Source organism: Polypterus senegalus, chromosome 10 (assembly GCF_016835505.1).
Source record: "Polypterus senegalus isolate Bchr_013 chromosome 10, ASM1683550v1, whole genome shotgun sequence".
Taxonomy (NCBI): domain Eukaryota; kingdom Metazoa; phylum Chordata; class Cladistia; order Polypteriformes; family Polypteridae; genus Polypterus; species Polypterus senegalus.
In genome coordinates this window covers 94,350,703-94,373,105 of record NC_053163.1, presented here as the reverse complement: position 1 = coordinate 94,373,105, position 22,403 = coordinate 94,350,703, and the positions used below count along the sequence as shown (strand labels likewise).

The 22,403-nt window shown below is 38.2% G+C and overlaps 1 protein-coding gene across 1 annotated transcript in view; it reads right to left on the bottom strand.

Annotated features, from left to right (window-relative positions):
• Positions 1-1,253: 1,253 nt before the first annotated feature.
• Positions 1,254-22,403, bottom strand: part of LOC120537346 (cytokine receptor common subunit gamma-like) — a 43,187-nt gene continuing 22,037 nt past the window's right edge. The window contains exons 4-8 of the mRNA XM_039766232.1: positions 21,823-21,968; positions 18,611-18,773; positions 13,344-13,467; positions 7,423-7,507; positions 1,254-2,497 (exon numbers count right to left, since the gene is read on the bottom strand). Coding sequence (XP_039622166.1) covers positions 2,228-2,497; positions 7,423-7,507; positions 13,344-13,467; positions 18,611-18,773; positions 21,823-21,968 — 788 coding nt within the window. The 3' untranslated portion in view covers positions 1,254-2,227. The remainder of the gene's footprint in view (positions 2,498-7,422; positions 7,508-13,343; positions 13,468-18,610; positions 18,774-21,822; positions 21,969-22,403) is intronic.

The following is a 22,403-nucleotide window of genomic DNA, read 5'->3' as shown; positions in this document are numbered from 1 at the left end:
GGTGAGCAAGTAATCATGGATCCTATGGAGGATGACCCTTGCAAGGACCTTACCCGGCACCGAGAGCAGTGTTATCCCCCTGTAGTTGCCACATTCTAGGCAGTCACCCTTCTCTTTCCAGATATACTGTAGATGGCAAGTCCTGTTTTCCACACCCATTTACCAAATGGAAGCAAAGATTGCTTGCAATGTGAGGCGGACCGTGTTACCACCAGCCTGGGCAAAGTCACCTCAGATACCACAGATCACTTTTATACCAACCTTTGATAAATTACCTGACTCTTCCAGACCCTAATAACAGTTATCCAACAGCATGAGAATTCATGATAATAAGCATAAATTTAGAAATTTTGAATATATTTTATTAATTCATTCAAAAATATTACATTAAACAACTTTAACATAAAGATTAAAAATATACATAAGGTACAAATTCATCATTATTATGGAAAAAAAATTAAGAATTATGTGGGCCTGCATGATGTATGATTCCTAGCTCTTCATATTATACTTTTTATGAACAGACTTTACGAGAACAGCCCCGCACTGCTCACAAAGATGTGTCAGATTGCAGATAGGTTCACCAAATTACTTTTGGTCATACAATAAATCAGCAATGCAATTTCATGCTGCAGTCTTACAGGTTCCAGATCACTGCTGTAGTCTATGGCACAAACACATAAAATCATTACAGGTTTATATTTAATAAAGAGATGTGTAACGATGTATTCACAATCCTCTTCTTCCTTTTCTGAATCACATCTATTACGTAATATGGTCAATGTGAGGGCAGCACTTTAGTATAAATTCAAAAAGCTTACCAGAAATAAACTGGGATATCTGCACCACTATGGACAGAAACAGTGAGTCGTGCCTGGCTTTCACATTGATGGTCTTGTATGCCATAGCAAAACCTGACAATTTTGAAGGAATTTTGTTTATTTTGATAAGAACTGTCCAAGATATAGACCTAAGACTGTATATTTAAACACAGCTAGGCTTTTTTAGACCTTCTCTTTGTGTGCAACCTTTGAAAAAGAGTATGCTGCTTGGTTGTTCGTTACTGCATTTCTAGTCTTCCTTAGTCTTTCTTGCCAGATATCTAAGGAGGTACCGTCCTGGATGAGGCAAGTCATGAGATCCGCATGAAGAACTGAGGTACACCAAGGAAGAACCCAGATTTATAATATGTTGTCTATGTATTTATCTTATAATGATTATTTTAACATTATACTCATCAGAATAAATCCATACATGTATCCTCTATCCATACATCTTCAAAGATGTTTTTTTTTTGTTATTCGGGTGTACAGGAATGAGCACCATACTTTATTATAAGTAGATCGGGTGGCACAGTGGCAGAATATTTAATGTTGCCACCTCTGAGTTCAAAGGACCTGGGTCCACTTCCTAGCTTTTTCACTGTCTGTGTAAATTTTAAATGTTCTCCCCAAGTTTAAACACTTTTTCTCCAGTTACTTTGGTTTCTTCCCTATATCCCAAAATTATGAGTGAGCGAGTATGCCTACCAAATGTCCTGTCCAGAGCTGGTCTCTGCTGATGCTACCAGCCTAAACTCTGTCTCCTTGTTAACGCTGTAGTGGAAAAAAAGAATGGATACTTGGATGGTTGGATAGTCAGATTGTTAGCATTACACAGCTTTCATTGACATATTGTCTTTGTATTCATGTAGATTTCCTCCCATAGTCCAAAGACGTGCCATTAGTCACACAAAGACTTGACGCTGACCCAGTGTGAGACTAAATGAGTGAACACTTATGTGGACTCTCGCATGAAACACTTTGGAGTCTGCATTTCAATTGTCGATGCTGAAAAATGTAATTTTCTTAAGTAAGTTAGTAATAGATGAATAAACAAATAACCACAGAAGTCTCACCACTTGCTGTTTTTCACATTACATTTAGCATTGGTTATATTAGTACATAAATTCTCTTACAAAATAATGTTTTAAAAATGACACATTTTTTAACATTTAAATGACAAAGGCAAATTACCTTCACAATTCTTAGCTAATCACAGAGCAGAAAAGCTTATTACACTCTTTATCTCGGAAACTTGCCTTAAACGTTCATTTTGTTTTTGCACTAATAAAGCACTTTATATGGATTTTAACAGATTTTTTTCACACTTATCACAGTACTACTTACATTTATATGACTAGCTACTAGGCTGTAGGCTGACATTGAGCATTAAGGTAGGTGTCTAGTTACATTGACTCTTTATCCCCAAAAAGAGGATCATCATAAGGAGGAGCAGGCAGAGTGGAGCTTGTTGAACTGCTTGAAGTCGACATACTATCATCTTCATCATTGTCTATCAGGAGTACGCAGTCAGACCCTTGGGACTCATTGCATGTTCTTCTATTCTCAGGAGACATTTCATGAGAACTCTCCATCCTTTCCATCACTGGCCATACTGGCTCTGTATAGTTGGGTTTAAAACCCTCCACAACGTCCTTGGAAATGTGCATCCACTCCTGGGAAGATGGCAAAAAGTAGACAATGACATATAACATGCTTTGATCTGTTTGGCAATCTGTGACCTTTTTAATAGTATTTTATTTAGGTAATGTTCTTTTCCTTCACCTTCACCGTTGAGGTGAAACATGTAAGTTTAGAAAATGAATGAATGTGGTTGTCCAGAAGGCAAACAGACAAAGCCAATAAAACAATATAGAATGATCGATTAATAGAGCATATGTCAAATTAATTATTAAAAATACAAAAGAATAAACTCATTCTCTAGCAACACTTTAGTTTAGGCACTACAATAATATGTCTGTTACTCATTTACTCTTATGTAGCAAGACAACAACAACATTTATTTATATAGCACGTTTTCATACAAATGATATAGCTCAAAATTTACAAGATGAAGAAGGAAAAAATGAAAAAAAAATATATAAAAATTAGGCAATACTAATTAACAAAGAATAAAGTAAGGTCCGATGGCCAGGGAGGGCAGGAAGAAAACAAAAAAAAACAACTCCAGAGGGCTGGAGAAAAAATAAAATCTGCAGGGGTTCCAAGGCCATGAGACCACCCAGCCTCCACTAGGCATTCTACCTAACATACATGACCTCAAGCAGTCCTCGTGGTTTAACAAAGGTTTATTTTGGTCTTCATCAAACTTTTAAAACATTCATTTTTAACATTATTAGTTGAAAGAATTCTACTTTATCAATGCCTTTGAGAATATTGAAGACCTGGATTAGGTCCTCCTGCAGTCTCCTCTACTCAAGTCTAAACAGATTTCAAAGTATTAAATGTCCTTAACTTGTGGGGTGCACTTGGTTGCTCTCCTCTGCACAGCTTCAGGTGCTGCTATGTCATTTTTGTAGCATGGTGACCAAAACTGCACACCAGATTCCAGATATGGTCTCACATGCTTTATATAGTATGAGCATAGCACTCCTCAATTTATATTCAACAATATAACCTAACATTTTGTCTTTTAATAGCTTCTGCACATTGCTTAGATAATAAAATGTTTTATCAACATAAACCTCTAAATCATTTTTAGAAGTTGCTTCTGGTAGGAGAAAGTCTGCCATCTTTTATTTATAACTTACTTTCCTTTAGCCCATGTGTAGCACTTAGCACTTTTCTTCATCCAGGCATCCTTACTTTGGACTGTAGACTTTAACATGAGTTTCTTTGCTTGCTTTGCTCATTGATTATCGTTTTATGTTTTGGTTTGGTCACTTATTCTCAATTTTTCTTCTGGTGTTTTGACTCTTTTGCCTAACCCTCAAATTAGATATTGCCGTATCCTTCACTGTACTCTCATCTCCTGGTCTTTACTATTTCTTAGGGCAATCGTGGCTTTATATTGACCTTAACACTAAGGGACATCTAACAAGCAAAATTCCATTTACACTACCCCAGTATAGATGTTAACCTAGATAAACAAATTTGAAAAAAAAAACAATTCCATATTTTTATGAATACTAGAAAAAAAAAATTTCAGCCATAATAAATTTCCAGCATGTATCAATCAGTTAACAGGCCTGTAGATGATGCCGTTTTTCCTGCCCTTGACATTGAACTTGCACACCTTGACAGGCTAGTTACAGTATGTTGAGATTTTATTTATTGACTACACAGCTGTCTTTAATGCAATTTGCTTCCTGTTTTCTGGTTCTGACACCCCCATTTTATTTTAATCTAGATATCAATATATATATATATATATATATATATATATATATATATATATAGAGAGAGAGAGAGAGCACTTTAAAACACTGCTGAAAACACATTACTTTAACATGGCCTTCTCATAACTTCACTTTAACTTAATACTGATACTCTGTATGTTCAATTCATCATAATAACTATTCATAGTGGCTCTAAAATCCATACTGACCCCAACTCTCTCTTCTGTTTCTTTTTCCGGTTTCTTTGTGGTGGCGGCCTGCGCCACCACCACCTACTCAAAGCATCATGATGCACCAACATTGATGGACTGAAAGCCAGAAGTCTACGTGACCATCATCATCAAATCCTTCCATGAGAACCCTAAATACAAAGAGGACTGTTTGATTTTTGTTAGGTAGATTGCCCAGAGGGGACAGATTTTATTTTTTTTCTCCAGCTTTTGGAGTTTTTTTTGTTTTTTCTGTCCACCCTGGCCATCGGACCTTACTTATTCTATGTTAATTAATGTTGACTTATGTTTATTTTTTATTGTGTCTTCTATTTTTCTATTCATTTTGTAAAGCACTTTGAGCTACATTTTTTTGTATGAATATGTGCTATATAAATAAATGTTGATTGATTGATTGATTGATCAAGAACACCAAAGCTGTAAAAATGAGGTAAATAAGCCATAACCACACTCATTTTGAACAGTTTTCTTTGCAGTTTTTCTCTACTACCAATAAAACAAGAGTCACAAATCCAATTTGCTTATAGGTCTACACTGATTGACAACAGCAGGACAATTCCATATAGGAAAGTTGTGATATCCCATAACGCCTTGACCCTAAATATTACCACCACAGGAGCATCTGTTGTGGACTTCAGGAGACACAATGAGAGTTGGCCAGAGTCGGTGGATCTACACTGGACATTGTCAGTTTTTTTAGTTCTTTTGAGATACAGCGCACCAAAGGCTTAGCGTCAACACACTTACGGCACACTGAACAGTGCACAACAGTGCCTTCACTTTTTTAGGCCGCTGAGAAGTCCTGAGAGGAGTAAGCAGAAACATCTCTTGACAGAACATGATTGAAGTGGTGCTATTACGGTGCAGAAATGCAATCAATACTTCTAGAAACTCCATGGAAATGCAGGCACAAATAAACCTTAAAATCATACTCAGAATCAACTACTTCAAATACTAGTGCCATAACATAGGACTTTATTGACGCATATATATACTGGTACACATTTCAGTGATACTGAACAAGTTTTGCAAATTCAAAATACAGAAAACAGGTTCAAAATAGCCTAAAGCAGCCTGTGTCATAATTCTCGAAAAGCATTGTGACTGTGTGAATAATATTTATCAATTCAATGACTGCTAAATGTGGACTGTGGAATCGGGCAGGGAGACATGATTAACGTTTGCAGTTTGCTTCACACTCAGCTGCTTTGCCATGTTACCTCCTCGATCCCTTTGCCTATGCAGTTTCCCTTAAGAATGAAACAAACCCTGATAACTTCAATGGGGTTGCTGTTAGCCACATTTTATTTTTGCTTTCTTAGCACACATCACATCATAAGCTTTTTTTTTAAGACTAAACTTTTTAAGGGTAAACATTTTAGCCTTAGTTGTTTGCTAGTTTGGAGTAATGCTTTGGTGCTACTGGAAAGTGGCACGTATTGCATGCTGGAATGCAAAAAATGAATTTCACTTGACTGTGTTCACATGAAACTGAATCTGAACTTTACTGACTGGACTGCAGTGCATATTTTTGTGAACTCAAAACTTTAGATTTTTTTTTAACAAACCAGTACCATTGGCCATCTGCATGTGGTTATTAAGTCTGGGATAGCAATCAACATTTAGCTTTATATTCTGCACACGTAGTAAGAAATATACGAATGACACGGGAAAAAATGCATTTCATAAGATATAGCTAAGCTGCTGAAGCACCACAAACCAGTTGGCAATTTTTGTAGTGCCTGCTGAGTCTGTTTTGTTGAAAGTATGGCAGGAAGAAAGAGAACAACTGAAGAAGGTACACTGACTGTATGTGAGTAAAAGTAATTAGTGACTTTTGCTGTTTCTTGTTGGTATTTATTCAAGTCCACAATATGATACGGCAGTTCTGCTTTCATGCCTTAGCTAATTGTGATTCATATCAATATTAAAATCAAAAATGATGCCTTGTACTTCCTTGGTTTTCTAATTTTCTAGTTCATCATTTTCTAATCTAAAATGAATTCTAATTATGTTTATGACATTACTGTCTACTCTTTCCGGTAGTAAGGTGTGCATGTGTGTGTACCAGTGGTGAAGCTAGAGGTGGGCAGAGGGGGCAGTCCACCCTGGGTGGCACATTTTTGGGGGCAGCATTATTGGCCAAAAAGCTCAGTTCAATTTGTGTGTAAGCAGCATATTACTCATAAATGAAAAAAGTAAAATTCTCTGATTTTTATCCACAAATACTTCAAAAATAATTTTCAGACTGCCCTTCTGTGACGGCTTCAGACACAGCAGTTGAAATTTATGAGGCAATAACAAAAATAAACATAAACATTACACCGATAATAGTTTCTAAGAAGATAAACAACTAATTTACAATTTATAATTCAATTTCGTTATCAATCTGAATGCGTTCTTGCTCAGAGCAGAAAACATCCCACTTATCACTTGTACACTACACTGGTTTGGCTTTTGCAGTGTAATTATATTAAACTAATAATTAGAACACGGCTTATCAGTGTGTCTATACTATATTCTTGTCTAATTGATGCTTATAAATAATTATATGTCAATAATTATTGCTGTTTCTCTATATATGAATAAATGTATGAAAAAATTATCTTAATTTTTCTCTATACATCATTTTAATTTTCTATGTAAATAGGTTAACATATTCAGCTATGTTGAAGGGTGGCAAATTGAAGCACCGCTCCGAGCGGCACGAACTTGAGCTACGCCACTGGTGTGTACCCCTGCTCCTCACCCTGAAACCCACCAATGCAGATGCTTTTTGCCATCCATGCTTCTACATGTCATTACTTTGCACAGTATGCCGTTTATTGGGGATGGTCTTGTGTGCTTGTATTATATGCTATTTTGGGTGAATAGTATGTCTATAACTTTTACAGATAGAAAGAGATGGCAAAAAATAATTAACATATCCTTGTTACATGCACATGGTGAAATAAACACTGAACTTAAAGTAGAGAAATGAAGCTAAAGAACTTAATAACCCACTTGACTTACCTGAAAATTGCCATTGTATGGACCAAACAGGTCCTCAAAGTTCTTTCCTGGATTCGGAATGACTGGTACCAGAATGATTCTTAATCTGGAAGATATAGAGGGTGACATATGTAGCAAATCAATGTACGTTCTATTGTATACAAGTATGATTTTTCCCAGTGATGAAACAGAAACAGAGTGTGACAGCACCAGCTTCATCTGACAAAAACGTATGCTGGAGGAGACACTATTAAATAAAGAAATACAAACATGGTAGTGACATATCCACACATCCATTTTCTCGAGCAGTATGATGTTGTAAATTTCTACACCAGTCCATCACAATCCCCACTCATGCACTCAACACATCAGGCATGCAGCAAAATAATGGAACCCCAGGAGAAGACCCACTCAACCAACGTGGAGACTCCACAGAGTGAAAAACTGATGAGGGATCCGAGCGCTCAGAAGAAAATATCCAGATATTTTAAGAGGCTTTTTCAACTTATAGTACACCTGGTGATGGGCTAAGAGTCGCAAGACGCTAGTTTCACTAATGCAAATGTCTCTTGTTGTGAGGATACGTCATTGCATATATTTCCTTATCCTACTTGTAGTTTGATATATGAAGAATAACATTTATTTTAAGTGTTACATTTCATAATAAGAATTATGGGCCCAACAACTTTTGTTAAAATTCTGATAGCACGGTATTTTCTTTGAAAATATTATTCATAAAATGCAATATTGCTAACTTTAGAGTACTTTGTCTCATACATTCACATAATGGACTGTAAACATAATGCGACCATTGTAGTTAATCAACATGGGGGCTGGGGTATGAATACCAACTATCAAAACCAAGTATTCTCTCATACTAGGAAAAATTGAGAAAAGAATTTAAATTAACACATGACCTGAGCAAAAAAGACAAAAAGGCCATAGTTAAAAATGGACAAAGGTCAAAACCAGGAGGCTGACAAAATACCAAAACCCAAAACATTTACAAAATCTCTTCATCTTTTACTACATTCTGACACATGCCAAGGAATTCAGAAGCCTAAATGGTATCCAAAACCCTTCATCTTTAACATGCAATGTTATATGCCATGAAGACAATAAAACCACTAATAACAGGCACATGTTTTTGTTGTTTGTTTGTTTTGTTTGAATTGAAATCTTGGATACCGGGATTAGCAAAATGGCAATTTAAATAGCACTGCATTGATGCAGACATGTGGTGATCACACGTTGCGCTTCATCATACAAGCAAAAGAGGAAGTCAGGGAGTCAGGAAGTACTGCTGCCAAATTAGACCTCAAAAACTCAAAAGAAAGGTCTGAGTACAATGCAAAATGTCAGGGGGCTACACATTCAAAAACACCTGAGGCTTACAAAATGCACAAAAACGACATGGGAACCATCAAACCCCTAGTCCGAATAACAAGACTTACTATATATATTCAATTGAATTGATTAAATTAAATTAATTCATTCCAACAAAACTCAAAGTTCAAAAGAAAGGCAAACAATTTAAAACCAAATTCCGAAATAGCAAAGCAGCAAATAAAAATTAAATACCAAATAAACAAAGAAAAAACAACATTTCTGTATTATGGAAAATAGCAAAAAGGAAAAACACAGGAATCCAAAAATCGTGAAAATCAAGTCAACAAACCAGAAGCAAAGCCAATAAACACAAAGATGGCTTTAGACTACTGCCATAGACTGGGAACTGTGTTCCTTTCACAGTTAGGTCAGTCAGAGGTGGAATGGAGACATCTTTGATTGGGCTACAATGACGGCCATGCCTGGGTGAAGCCTGAAGAAACCACTGATTGAAGGTAATGGGCTATTGACCAGGGTGAAAGTGCATTGCAAAACCCAACAAAACATATACAATTCCACAAAAGTGATCATACAATTTATTTTCCATATGATTTCACAATTGCAAAATGTAATACTCACTAAAATGCATTTTTTGTGAGTTTTAAAGTTTTTTTTAGGGTAGGAAGCAAGGAGGATAGCTTCTTTAGAGTTATTCTCCTGCTGAAAATGTCTGCCTCATTGCTTCTGCTGTTGCCTGACCTACCGCAGCTCCTTCCTTGCACTTCCTTATCTTATTTCCCTGCTAGCACATTCACATGACTCCGACTCCACCTCACACTACACACTTGGGGTCTGCGGTAGCACCAAGCCAAGAATCTGCCTGGAGACTCATCATGAGCCACATGCCCAGGGTAATGGATTTTGAAATTTGTTTCCTCCTAGAGGCATGGCACTGGACTCAGACATGATCTTTACTACAAAACGATATGCGCTCACAAACATAGGGAAGCACTAAAGGGAAGCTAAACAACAACAGCAAGGCAATGTTAGCTAGTGCTTCAGAAGAGAGCTGAGGCTATCAGGTGGAATATTTAGAACTTTTAGGTTATGCTTGAGTCCTAAACACATAATTAAAGGGAAAAGGGCCAAGGTAAAATGACAAATAAATATATGGACAAAGAACAAAGAGAGGAGGAAAGTGGCAAGATTTACATAAAATTAAACTGACAAAAAATCAAGACAGTTGTAACAAAATCCCTGTCTGTGTCCTGCAGGCAGTCCCTCAGAACTTCTTCAGGCTGTTTGGGCTTATGGCTTGGCATATTTCAGTTCTTGTTCTATTATGTTTGTCCGACTAAAAACTACTCGCTCTTTTTAGTACTATTTGACTGGCATACATATATTACTATTTTTACTCCCTGCTGCATTGACTCAGATTCTCTTAAAATTTACCATCCCTCAAAACTGGAAGAAGAGGCTTCAATTCAAAAACTAGTGCTCCTTCAAGGTTTACCAAACAAATCAGCCTGGCTCGACCTTGAAAGTCTGCACTGGCCAAACTGGAGCAAAGCTGAAATGTCAAAGGGAGAGGAGAACCATAAAAAACCCTGACTCAGAATAATGAAACAGAGTTACTTATCTCTCTATTATAAAAAAAATCTTGGAAGGTGGGAAGGTGTGAATTTCCCCTTGGGATTAATAAAGTATCTATCTATCTATCTAGAAGACAAGACGTGATTTTTCTCGTCCCGCAAGTTGAGTCTTTTGCCAAAGGTTTTCACCACGCCTGGGGCCGGAAATAAAACAAACAGTAGATGACAAAGTAGAACATCGTAAAGAATTCAAAAACGTTGGCGTGGTACACATGCAGAGCAGGTTAGGGATAACGAAAGTACTAAAATTCAAAAGTCTCAAAAAATGATAGTAAAGATTGCATTACCGGAAACAAACAGAAATTATTACTCGGAGAAATAACGAAAAGTGAAAAGAGATCAAATTTATTGTTCAGATCTAAACTTTAAGTCGGACACTTGTAAATCGTCTAATTTGTGTTGCCACTAGGGAAAAAAAAGTATTGTTTCTTCCCAATGTAGAGGCGTATCTGCGAGAATTAAAAGATTTGTTGTTTGGTGAAAGTGAAATCCCGCAAGAGAAATCATTTCTCATTTGTGTGAATGCTATTGTCAGACACATTTCTTGAAGAGAGAAAGAAATGATATTCACTCACGGGCAGTTATATGTTGTGTTGTCACGATGTAATTCCAAACACAGAATCAAAATCCAATGCGATATTGATGAAAAGGTAAAAGCAAAAAGAGATTGAATATATGGACATAGGTGATATGACAGAAGTGTGCCAAGCGAGATGCAGATCAGCAAGCCAGCAGCTGATCGAGCAAAGAGGAGGTAAAAAAACTGTATTTGTTTCCCATTGTATCACCATTTAAGAGGGAGTTTCGGAGGAGCGACCGCGTCTCCTTGGGGTGCGTTCAGCCCCCCTCTTCACAACGCGAGCAGCTGAGACGCGAAGTGGCTGGCCATGCGGTTGGTGAGCGAAGCAAATAGACCTAGTAATTAAAGAGTTAATCAAAGCAAGAAATTCCTTTAACAGAACAAGGGCAAACGAGAAGCAAAACAGTATGATAAAAAGGCATCCTTTAAACAACAAGGCCAAGTCCATAAACCATGAAGGAAAATCTTAAAGAAAGTCAACAACAAGAATATCAAAGTAAAAACATATTAAAAAGTGGGATACAGAGATGAGACAAACTAACATTAACAAGCTTATGGCTTGCTAGGCTCTTAAACACAACTGGAGGTTTGGGCTCATTATACAATAAGCAAGGTCAATTAACACTCAAAATAATACATAAACAAAACAATACTCAATAACAAAATACAAATATAAAGTAAATATAAACACGTTCAATAACATAAATTACAGAAGAGTACATCTAAGACAATAAAATAAATAAATAAAAAGAAAAGAAATTTGAGCCAGAGAAGAAACAATGGCCACATCATCAAAGATTCAGATCCCAGATGGGATGACTTTTGAGTGAAGTTTGAGGGTCCACTAACTAAAGAGTAAATTTTACTATTTCTTCACAATCATGATATATATTAATTTGCTACATGTAATTATGTTCTAAAGAGAAGAAGTTTTATCACTTTTAAAAATACCTTATCTGTTCCTGCAGTTTACAATGGGGCTGAAGGGTACCTTGGTCTGTAGGTGAATGAAAAAGCCTTACAACTTACCAAATATGTCCACCTTGAAGCTGTAGAGGATTTGATTTAAGGAAACCTGACTTCCAAAAGGAAATAATTATTTTATCACAGACTTTTGGAAATATGTTCCTTGAGGTGAGAATTTGCTGTTCAGTTGTCTGCTTACAGCTGCCATCACGTGTGGAGTGCAGACTTAAATAAGGAAACTGATCGGCTCAAATCACACAAATAAACACAAATCTGAAGCTGTTTAGGGAAATTTAGTCTTTTCAGAAAAAGGAGTGAAAATGTACAGAATTCCAGATGCAAACAAAAACTTACAAAACAGAGTGTTTACAGTTTTCATTGAGCACCTTATGGTACCTACTATACCTTAATGTTGTGGCTTGTGATACTTCAGTAGTATATGAAAACTTGAATGGAAGACCAACTGAGAACGAACCTGTGAGTTTTTAGCGCTCATTTTTCCATGAACAAGTATTTGCAGCCACATCACCCATAATTGAAGCCAACAGCATTTCCAAACATGTTTAAGGTGAGTCTTTCCACTGCAGATGCAAGTGAAGAAGGCTGGAATGTAGAGCCACAGTATAGTAGTTATTAATGGCAATGTTGTTTACTAGCAAAGTGAATAATGCATAGATGAGTAGCACTTATGGAGGACAGCACGGCAGAACAATCTACTGGTGCTGCTTCACAGATCCATCATTAAGGATTTGTTATCTGTGGGCAGTTTGCATGTTCTCCCATGCTTAATGTTATGTTCCTTCTAACATAATATATAAAGCCACAAAGATAATCTGAAATTATGATTCCAGGTTAGCAAGAATGGAATTGTGCATTGGTGCGTGTCTGCAAGTTGGTCCAATGCTGGGCTGCCACCCATTGCTTGCCTTTCACACAATGCCGTGAAGGGAGTGACAATTGGTGACATGAGATGCAGTTTTCTTTTAAAATGGCTGAATCTCACAAATTGTTTCTCTGCTTTATTCCTTCCTAAAGTGATGTGAGCATACTGTTTTATAATATTTGTGCAATTTCAACAAACAGATTAATAACCAATAACATTCATTCCTTGAAAAATGGACATATTTAAAAAGTCAAAGCTTTTTTCAGGTTTGTACCCTTCAGCCTCACTGTAAACTTTGAGAACAGACAAGGTAGTTTTAAAATTTGTAGAAATGCTTCCCTTCAGAACACAATTTTATGTGGCAAATTAAAGTACTGAACGCCATGATTGTGAAGAAATAACACACACTTATCCATTAATGGTTTCTGTTGAATTACCCTAGACTCTGTGCAATTATTGACCTATGCAGATATGTTCACTCTGTTGCCACACTCTTTTTCTCGTCGGCTAGTGAAGCTAGAGAGAGACATACCGTTCATTCTGTGCAAGCATACACACAAGGAACAAAAGGATTGCAGAGCCCATGACTGGACAAATTATGGCTCTGAAAACATATCCATGGAAAAATGAAGTAACCTCTGTGGGATGGAGTGATTCTGTGGGAAATGAAGAAGAAGAGGTAGCGTTATACTGCGTCAAACATAAACAGCTAATTTATACATTCACTGGCCCAATACAGAAGCATATCGCTGGTCCGTTAATAATAAAAACACGGAACTCCAGTAAAGCAGACGACAGCTAGCGGTTGTGAGGAACTGATCATTTATATGTTTCCAACTTTTAAATAGTTATTTTCTTTGATTGTGGCCACATAAGGCACTTTTAAATACAGTTAATTAATGGGCACTATTATTTTTACAGAGGAGATCCTAACAGATTCTATTTCAAAACAAATATTCATATAAGAAAGCTGTACAAATGTTTGAAGCATTTTGAAAAAATGTCCTATTGTTACTGGTCTACAATCCATTTGTGTTTACCAAAGTTAATGCACTGCAACATCAGTTTTTCAGAAAAAATTGAGAATAATGCTTTCTTCAGGATGTTTATTTTCAAATATATCATGAAGCTAAACTCTTGAATCCCTGACACATCTACAAGATCTTAATGACCAAATTATTGTTATAGGTTGTGTACTTTAACAGCAAGTTATCAGTTTGTTTTTAGTGCACTGAAAATGCAGTGCAATTTGTGTGCTGAAGGAATTGCTTTCCAAACACGCAGCAGCTCAATAGGTGAACTTTGACCCACAGAGTTTCTGAGGCACACTTTGAAGAGGTCTTAATTACAAGACAAAGGTCACAGCAAGACATGCTGCAGGCGTGAATGTTTTGTGTCAGCATTGCCAGATACTATGGGTAAAACCACTCTACTGCGTCCTGAGTGCAGCAAATTGACAGGACAAATGACCATAGAAAATTTGATTTGCATCAAATGACCACAACAAGGACACCGAGACACAAAAAGAGTCCCAAAATATACAAATATGACACATAAAAGTTGTTATTTATAAAGAGAAAACTTGTGTATGTTTACAGCGACTCTGACCCTGCTGTATGAGAAGATTTCAGAAAAAAATTAGAAATAATAATAATAGAAGACGACTCACGGGCATATTTCATATCTTCAAGCCATTATTAAAACATGCCTTCTTCATATAACAAAAATAGTAAGACTCAAAAGTGATGAATATGATGTGTAGACTCTTTCTTTGTTGCCTTTAAGGAGGGCACTGAAGAACGTATTTGGGTTTTTGTCAATTTATATTGACTTTCCTGTTGTCACTTTTCAGTGTTATCATTAGTTGTCAATAACTGAATGAAGTACCATCTCCAGTGTGATTCACTCCCTGTGTCCAGAAAGCTCTAACTCTAATGCCTGACAGCCTATCCATCGCCTAATGGTTTGACACAACTGGCTTCTCTGGCACTAGTTGAAAACTATTGCAATTTGTCATATTTGAAGGGAACAAACGTTTTGGGACCAGCAAGATTTTTTTTTGCCCATGATGATGACTGAGCCGATTTAGCCTTCCAAGAGCCATCGTTCTGAAATTAGGCGCTCACATTTAGAAAGACAGACGGTCTGAAATGGGACTCTTTCTGTTCATATTCAGGCTTCAACAAGATTTGGCTTTCTGGCAACAGGCACCTACCAGAGAGAGCTGCCCGACAGGTCAGGAACATCTCAGCTAAGCTTCCGCTCTGTCATGCCTGCAATGCTGGAAGCCATTAACTGAATGATGAGTCGCTATACTCAACTTCCATATGTTGTGGGTGTGCAGGCTAACATATAAAAGGAATCTGTAGCAGTTTCCAGTTTTCCTAGTGAAAGTTGGGGAATTGACTGTACTCATATTGAAATAAGGGCACCAAGTAAGCAGTGATATCTCCATTAACACAGAGGTCATCTACGATGTCAATATGAGACTGACACATGTTGTGGCTTGGTTGCCTGGGTCAGTTTATGATTAAACCTGTGGTTCATTTACTTTGAGGCAAAGTAGTGTTAGCAGAGGACTTACTGATGCTGATGTACATGATGCCTGGCTTGTTGGTAAGAAAACCGGCTGACCCGTCAGCATTTCACTTGGCCTACACTGTTCATTGTAGCAGCAATCTATCGTGGGCTGCATCAGGAGTGGGCAGGAGGAGGAGTATAGGAAGCTAATCAAAGACTTTGTTAAATGGTGCGACTCAAACCACTTACACCTGCACACCAACAAGACCAAGGAACTGGAGCTGGATTTTAGGAGGTCCAGGCCCCTCATGGACACCATGATCATCAGAGAAGACTGTGTGCATAGGGTACAGACCTATAAATACCTGGGAGTGCAACTGGATGATAAATTGGACTGGACTGCCAATACTGATGCTCTGTATAAGAAAGGTAAGAGTCGACTATACTTCCTTAGAAGGTTGGCGTCCTTCAACATCTGCAATAAGATGCTGCAGATGTTCTACCAGACGGTTGTGGCGAGCACCCTCTTCTACGTGGTGGTGTGCTGGGGAGGCAGCATAAAGAAGAAGGATGTCTCATGCCTGGACAAACTTGTTAGGAAGGCAGGCTTTATTGTAGGAATAAAGTTGGACAGTTTAACATCTGTAGCTGAGCGACGGGCACTAAGCCAACTCCTGTCAATCATGAAGAATCCACTGCATCCACTTAACAGTGTCATTTCCAGGCAGAGGAGTAGCTTCAGTGACAGACTTTTGTCACTGTCTTGCTCCACTGACAGACTGAGGAGATCGTTCTTCCCTCACACTATGCGACTCTTCAATTGTCTGTTTTTACATGCATTTTTATTACTCTTTATTTTTTTTTTTTCTATCAGTATACTGCTGCTGGATTATGTGAATTTCCCTTGGGATTAATAAAGTATCTATCTATCTATCTATCTATCTATCTATCTATCTATCTATCTATCTATCTATCTATCTATCTATCTATCTATCTATCTATCTATCTATCTATCATGCCATTGCATGTGCCAGGTGATAATGGCTCCTTGTGCCTTTCTCCAACCCCCAAAGTGCAGAGTAGAGGCACTACATACCATGTATGCTCTTGCATGCTCAGTTGTGATGCATACCATAGGACTTTCCAAATGAAGGTGGCAGTGGCTGGATCTGTCAGGTGGAAAGCTGCTCTTTAGCCAACGAAGGTCTGAAGCATTGTGCACTGCACTACATAACATTGCACAGCATGATAATCTTCCACCCCCAGACCTTGTTGATATGAAGCCAGGTGACTTTACACCCTGCCCACCTACTGAGGTGGCTACCTTTCCCACTGTGAGGCAGAGTGAGGATATAATGCTTCATTTGTGTAATGAACAAGCAAGTGCACAGGTATATTTTCTAATAAGATATTTTAATGACCCGGGCATTTCTTTTAGTACCCCCTTGACTTCCCAGAGCTCCTGGCTCACTTTGTGGATGGCTGTCATTGTGTCTCATTGCGTCTGCAGTACTGCTGCCACTGGTGACACTTGGAGAAGGCTTGGTATGGCACCTGACACTCCACCGGGACCGGTTACATTGTAGTCCTCCTTAGTATCTCCAACAGCAGCCATAACCACCTATGTCATGATAAAGATTGTCATGAAAAGTTTGATAAAAGTATATAATGCACTAGCATGGTTATTTCAATCAAAGTTATACACATAAAAATAACCCACCAAAAACTTAGACATTTTTTTATGTTAGTTGTACATGTACTTTGTAGTGGAGGTTGAGGAAAATGTTATACCTTATTCAGAATGGAGAGAATGAAGTTTATGACATAAAAGTAGACAACTGGAACCAGTACTGTTTTAATGGCAAATGATGTGAAAAATGTTTGTGTGCATACACCAACTATTATAAATTGGATTATTTTTTCATGTACACTTACTTTGATGCTCAAATCCATGCAAATGTTTCAAAATGTGACCCCAGAGCAGGATCATCCGAAAGATCATTTCAGACTTGTGTAAGACGAAGTGGCCATTGCCCATTTTGCTATGTCTTCTAGTGGCACACAAGGCCTGCTAAGATGGCAGATCTAACAGGGATTCAGAAATTCAGCTTCTTCCCCACCAATGTTCCCTCTAAGGAGTAGCATATAGTGAGTAAAAAACATTGTTTATGAGTGACATTTTGTTTAAGCCAAAAATTTATGAGCACCAATTTTCCCAATAAGTACGAGCGACGCCGTCGGAATGAGCGATTGTGCGGGAAGTATGAGCGACACTCTGAATTCATGTGAGCGATCGCTCACGCGCTCAGCTTAGAGGGAACATTGTTCCCCACCTGCTTTCCTGAGAAAATGCTTTTCCTTTTGAAGTTAAGAAGGACAGAGCAAAGAGCCTACCTGAGAAGAGCACAGCACACCACAAATGAAGGGCCACGCTGCAAAGAGAGAGTCCACTCCAATGTATGAAGAATCCACCACTTGAAATTGGAGCAGCAACAAAGCAACCACACAACATTAGGCATCACCCATAAAGCGTTGCTTTGGTAAAACTGTTTATCTGTGCCAAGGTAAAGTAGAACTCTAAATAGCAAGTAAACAGACAGTGTCTTCTATGTTACTTGTTTGTGATGCACCCTTGTCTTCTATGTTGACATATATACAGTTTTCATATTTCTATCATACTTATGTTGGTCCATGAATTGCATTATTCTCTTTCCTAAAAATGTGTGCTTGAGTTACCTTGATATAAGACTAAAGATCAGAAACCCCCTTCAACACAGAAAGGTAAGGAAAATAAAGCAGGAACCTTACCTAATATTTGAATTAATCACTGCCATTGCTGAAGGCAATACTTTTTAATAATTAACTTGACTTAATATTCTTTCCTGCTTTTACACCTGCTACCTGTACTGCTGTAGAAATTGCCAGTAAACACAGTGCTTACATCAGTGCCAGGAAACAGCGGTTGGATAAGTGTTTAATTTCTTTATGCCATCAGTCTATATGAAAATAGGATAAGCCATTCTGGGTTTTCTTTCTGGAAACTGGTTTACACACCACAGAGTAAGAAGGTAAGGGAAGGCAGGCTGATTTCAGATAATGACTGAGGAATTTCTTCACATAAAGGGCTGTTAACAACAGTTCCTTTCTGGTTTACCAGTCTTACCCATAAACTTACAATTGTGTGGTGATTGGCGGCACTAAGTGCACATAGGTGGGCTGTCATCTGCTTTACTGAAGTCATACATCTAAATCATGACCTGCGTAATTAAACACACTTACCTGATTTGTTGCTGCCCCAGTAGACTGGCTTACTCCAGTCACTCCAGTAGTTAGAACCTCCACAATTGGTATTCACTGTAATCTTCACGTAAAACTCATACAGGAGAGATTCATCAGCAAATGGCAAGTTAAACTGAGTTTGTTTCATTATTTCAGGAGAAAACTGTAGTAACAAAATTAGTGACATGTGAGTTCACCACATTTAAGAAGAAACTCAGAGCAGGGTTAGTTTATGCAAAAAATGCTAGACAAGGCAGCCTTCCAAAAATCAGATCCATGTCCATTCTAAAGGATTCCTTGTTATCCTGACCTGGGGCCTCATGTATAAACGGTGCATAAGCACAAAAATATTGCGTACTCTATGCTCAAATCGCGATGTATAAAAACTAAACTTGGTGTAAAGCCACACATATTTTCACGGTAGCTAAAACCCTGGCGTATGCAAGTTCTCCACTCGGTTTTGCAAACTGCGGGCACCCAGCGTCAAAGCAGTGCTTTTGTTCAAGTGTGGTTTTCCTTTCTTTTTTAGATCCGCATCCCTGACACGGCTTCATCATATACACTGAAATTAACCGCATATTGTTTATTAGTTTAAGGCATCTAATTGTAATTAACCTGTAAAAATATAATGGAGCACGGAATAGCCAAACTATTCCAAATACCATAGGTGCTTTAGCGTTATTACTCTCACTGCACCTTCTTCTTCTTCTTTCAACTGCTCCTGTTAGGGGTTCCCACAGCCGATCATCTTTTTCCATATTACTCTCACTGTACTACTCGGAGTATTTATATCACTATATCTGAGTGTGAATCACAGCTGTACAGCAGCTGATCAGAAAGAGAATTATCGGTATACAGCATCAAGCACACGCTGCCTCAGCCATGCTGTCTATTGAACTGCTCTCATACAGCAAACGCTTCAGAGACTTTCCTCGCCGTTCAAAAATAGTTTCATCCCAAGAACTATAAATACACTCAATCAGTCCAACAAGTACTCCTTGTAGAACGCTTTGTACTTTTACCTCAATGTAAACTTCAAATACAGTTATAATATTGCACAACCTGCACCACTTTATAAAACATATATTTACATATGATGACGTTATCATTTTTAAGATGAAATGTAGCAAAATATGTTTATTATATTATACAGATAAAACTTTAACTTCATTTAAATAATCTATATTGTTAATAATTAAATTGAACATGTGAAGCCGCACGGGTTGTTCCTGCCTCATGCTGTATTCTTGCTGGTGCTGGCGCGACACTGGATAGATAGATAGATAGATAGATAGATAGATAGATAGATAGATAGATAGATAGATAGATAGATAGATAGATAGATAGAATAATTAAACATTGTCATAGATGACTCGGGTTCTGACCCGGCAGGGACACCTAAAAGGACCGGAAGGTTGCAAGAATAGCTTCCGGGCCATGAGGGGGCTACCGCCCTGGAGCAGGAGAGGACCACAGGAGAAGAACAAAGAGCTTCTGGCCTGTTGGGACCCGTGGCCACCGCCAGGGGGCACCCTCAAGCCTCGTTGGACTCGGAAATAGTTACTTCTGCCACACTTAGCAAGATGGCGGAGGAACCTGCCAGGGACGCCCGGAGTGCTTCTGGGGCAAAGGGTAGCACTTCCGCCACACCAGGAGGTGCTGCCGGATGGACATCATTAGACACCTGGAGCACATTCGCGCAGGAATAAAAGGCGCCACCTTCCAGCAATCTAAAAGCCAGAGTTGGGAGAGGGAGTTAGACAAAGCTCCCAGGAGGAGAGTAAAGGCGGCTAAGGACTGAGAAAGGACTGAATTGGCGTGATTATTGCTGTGTGCATTGTGTGGTGTTCTGGGACTGTGTTTATTTATGAATAATAAACGTGTTAACTTTATAAATATGTGGTTTCCGACTGGTGGTATCCGGGAAAGTCTCACAACATGTACTATGAAGATATTTCAATGCTCCTTAAAAGTTTTGAAGAATTGCCGTTCTCAGCTTACAGATGGCTTAATGTCTATTACAGAGCTGATTGTCTGGCGATTGAGAACTTGGAGAAAGAAAAGGAAGGACAGGAATTGGAGGTTAGTACGTTTGAAAGAGACAGTAATAAATTATTTCATCGAAGGTCACGCACAATCACTGCACCACCGTGTTCCTGTGTTTAATAACATGCTTTAATTCCTATCATAATAAAAATGATATCAAGTATACATCTCAGTATTTAAATTATTCAGAGAGCTGTAATATCATGAATGTAATGGATTCTGTGTCTAGTCGGAGTAAGAGAAAGCCGGTTTAAGAAGGATGTAGTGATTCACATACACAGAGCACATAGAAGAACACATACAAAACAAAGCATTTAACATGCTACTTTAGTTCCGATGGGATTTGAGAAACTAGTAAATTAAATGATTTTAAGATGAAGTTTATGATGGGCTACTTTAATGACAAAATAAACGACATGATTAAAATGGAAATTTCGAGATTACAGTTGATATTTCGAGCTTTTTTCCCCACTGAGTCCTTAATATTTTCTTTTTCTTTTCTCTGTATCCTAACGAGCTTTCATATGACACTCAGACGGTGGACTACAACTCGCCTATTCACAGCTACTTTGATATCTGACAACTTCTTTTTTATTTCAGGCACTGTGCAACTTTGTGAACTTGAGCTTTCAAGTCTCTCCGACACACAATGTCACTCAATGAACTTCCTTTTGTTGTTTATACCACTGTTTAAACCAAATAGTACGTTTTTCTTTGCCTTCACTTGATATTCGCTGAAATTCTTCTATTTCCCCCCGTGCTTTTGCCATTGCCTTTTCACAGAACGCTGAGCTGTAGGGCTATTTATATTGATTTGCATATTCAGAGAGGCATAATTCTGGGAAGAGTTTGGGGAGTGGCAGCAGGCGCATGCATGTGCGTTACTTTTCACACTGACCGGGATTTATGGAGCGGAAGAACATGGAAGTTGGCGAATGCACAGATTTATGCATCTGGATTTTTTTCTGCGTATGCACATTTCTGCTTTTGTCTGTACGCCATGTTATAGTGTGAATTCTTTTCATGGTGTTATGCATGAGGCCTCTGAACTTTAAGCCACAGTGCACATTGACACCTGGCTCTAGGTCATTCCATGTTTAGGCATGTAGTGCCTTCTGTTTGATAAATTACAAATAGTATAGTGAAGTAACTGAACAATCTCTTACCTGCCATTGCACGTCCTTGTTGTTTTTATATTTCACTTGTGATAGCAAACATCCTTTTTTTAATGTTACAGGGATGTTCCAGGTAAGATTGATGTCATTGTCACTGCCGGTAGTCACGCTGATATTCACAGGAGGATTCATTAGCACTGGTGAACAGAAGGACACATGCCAGTTAGCTCAGTGTAAGCACAATGTGGTGGGTCAAGTTGTGGGTGAATGCAGTCCAGTTCTGGTTCTGGTGGGATACAAAGGCTACATAGCTTTATTAATTTGATGTCTGTCCCTGCTGTTAGCTGAAGATCTTGGTGTGGCCCAGTTCTCTGTCTGAAATCTCAGGAACTTCACAAAAGTGTGACTTTCACTTCAACTTGAAAATCAGAAGCTCGGTAAACAGTAGACACTTCCTTTTAGGTCTATAGCTTGTAAGAATTTCAATGTCTTTCTCCAGTCTAAAAAGTTCACTGACTTTTCAACCTAAATTAGCTTGATATGAGCGAGTGTGTGTATCTGCACAAATGTGTGCTCTGCAATGGATCTGTACCCTGTCCTTGGTCGCTTCCTACCTTGTCTCCAGTACTACT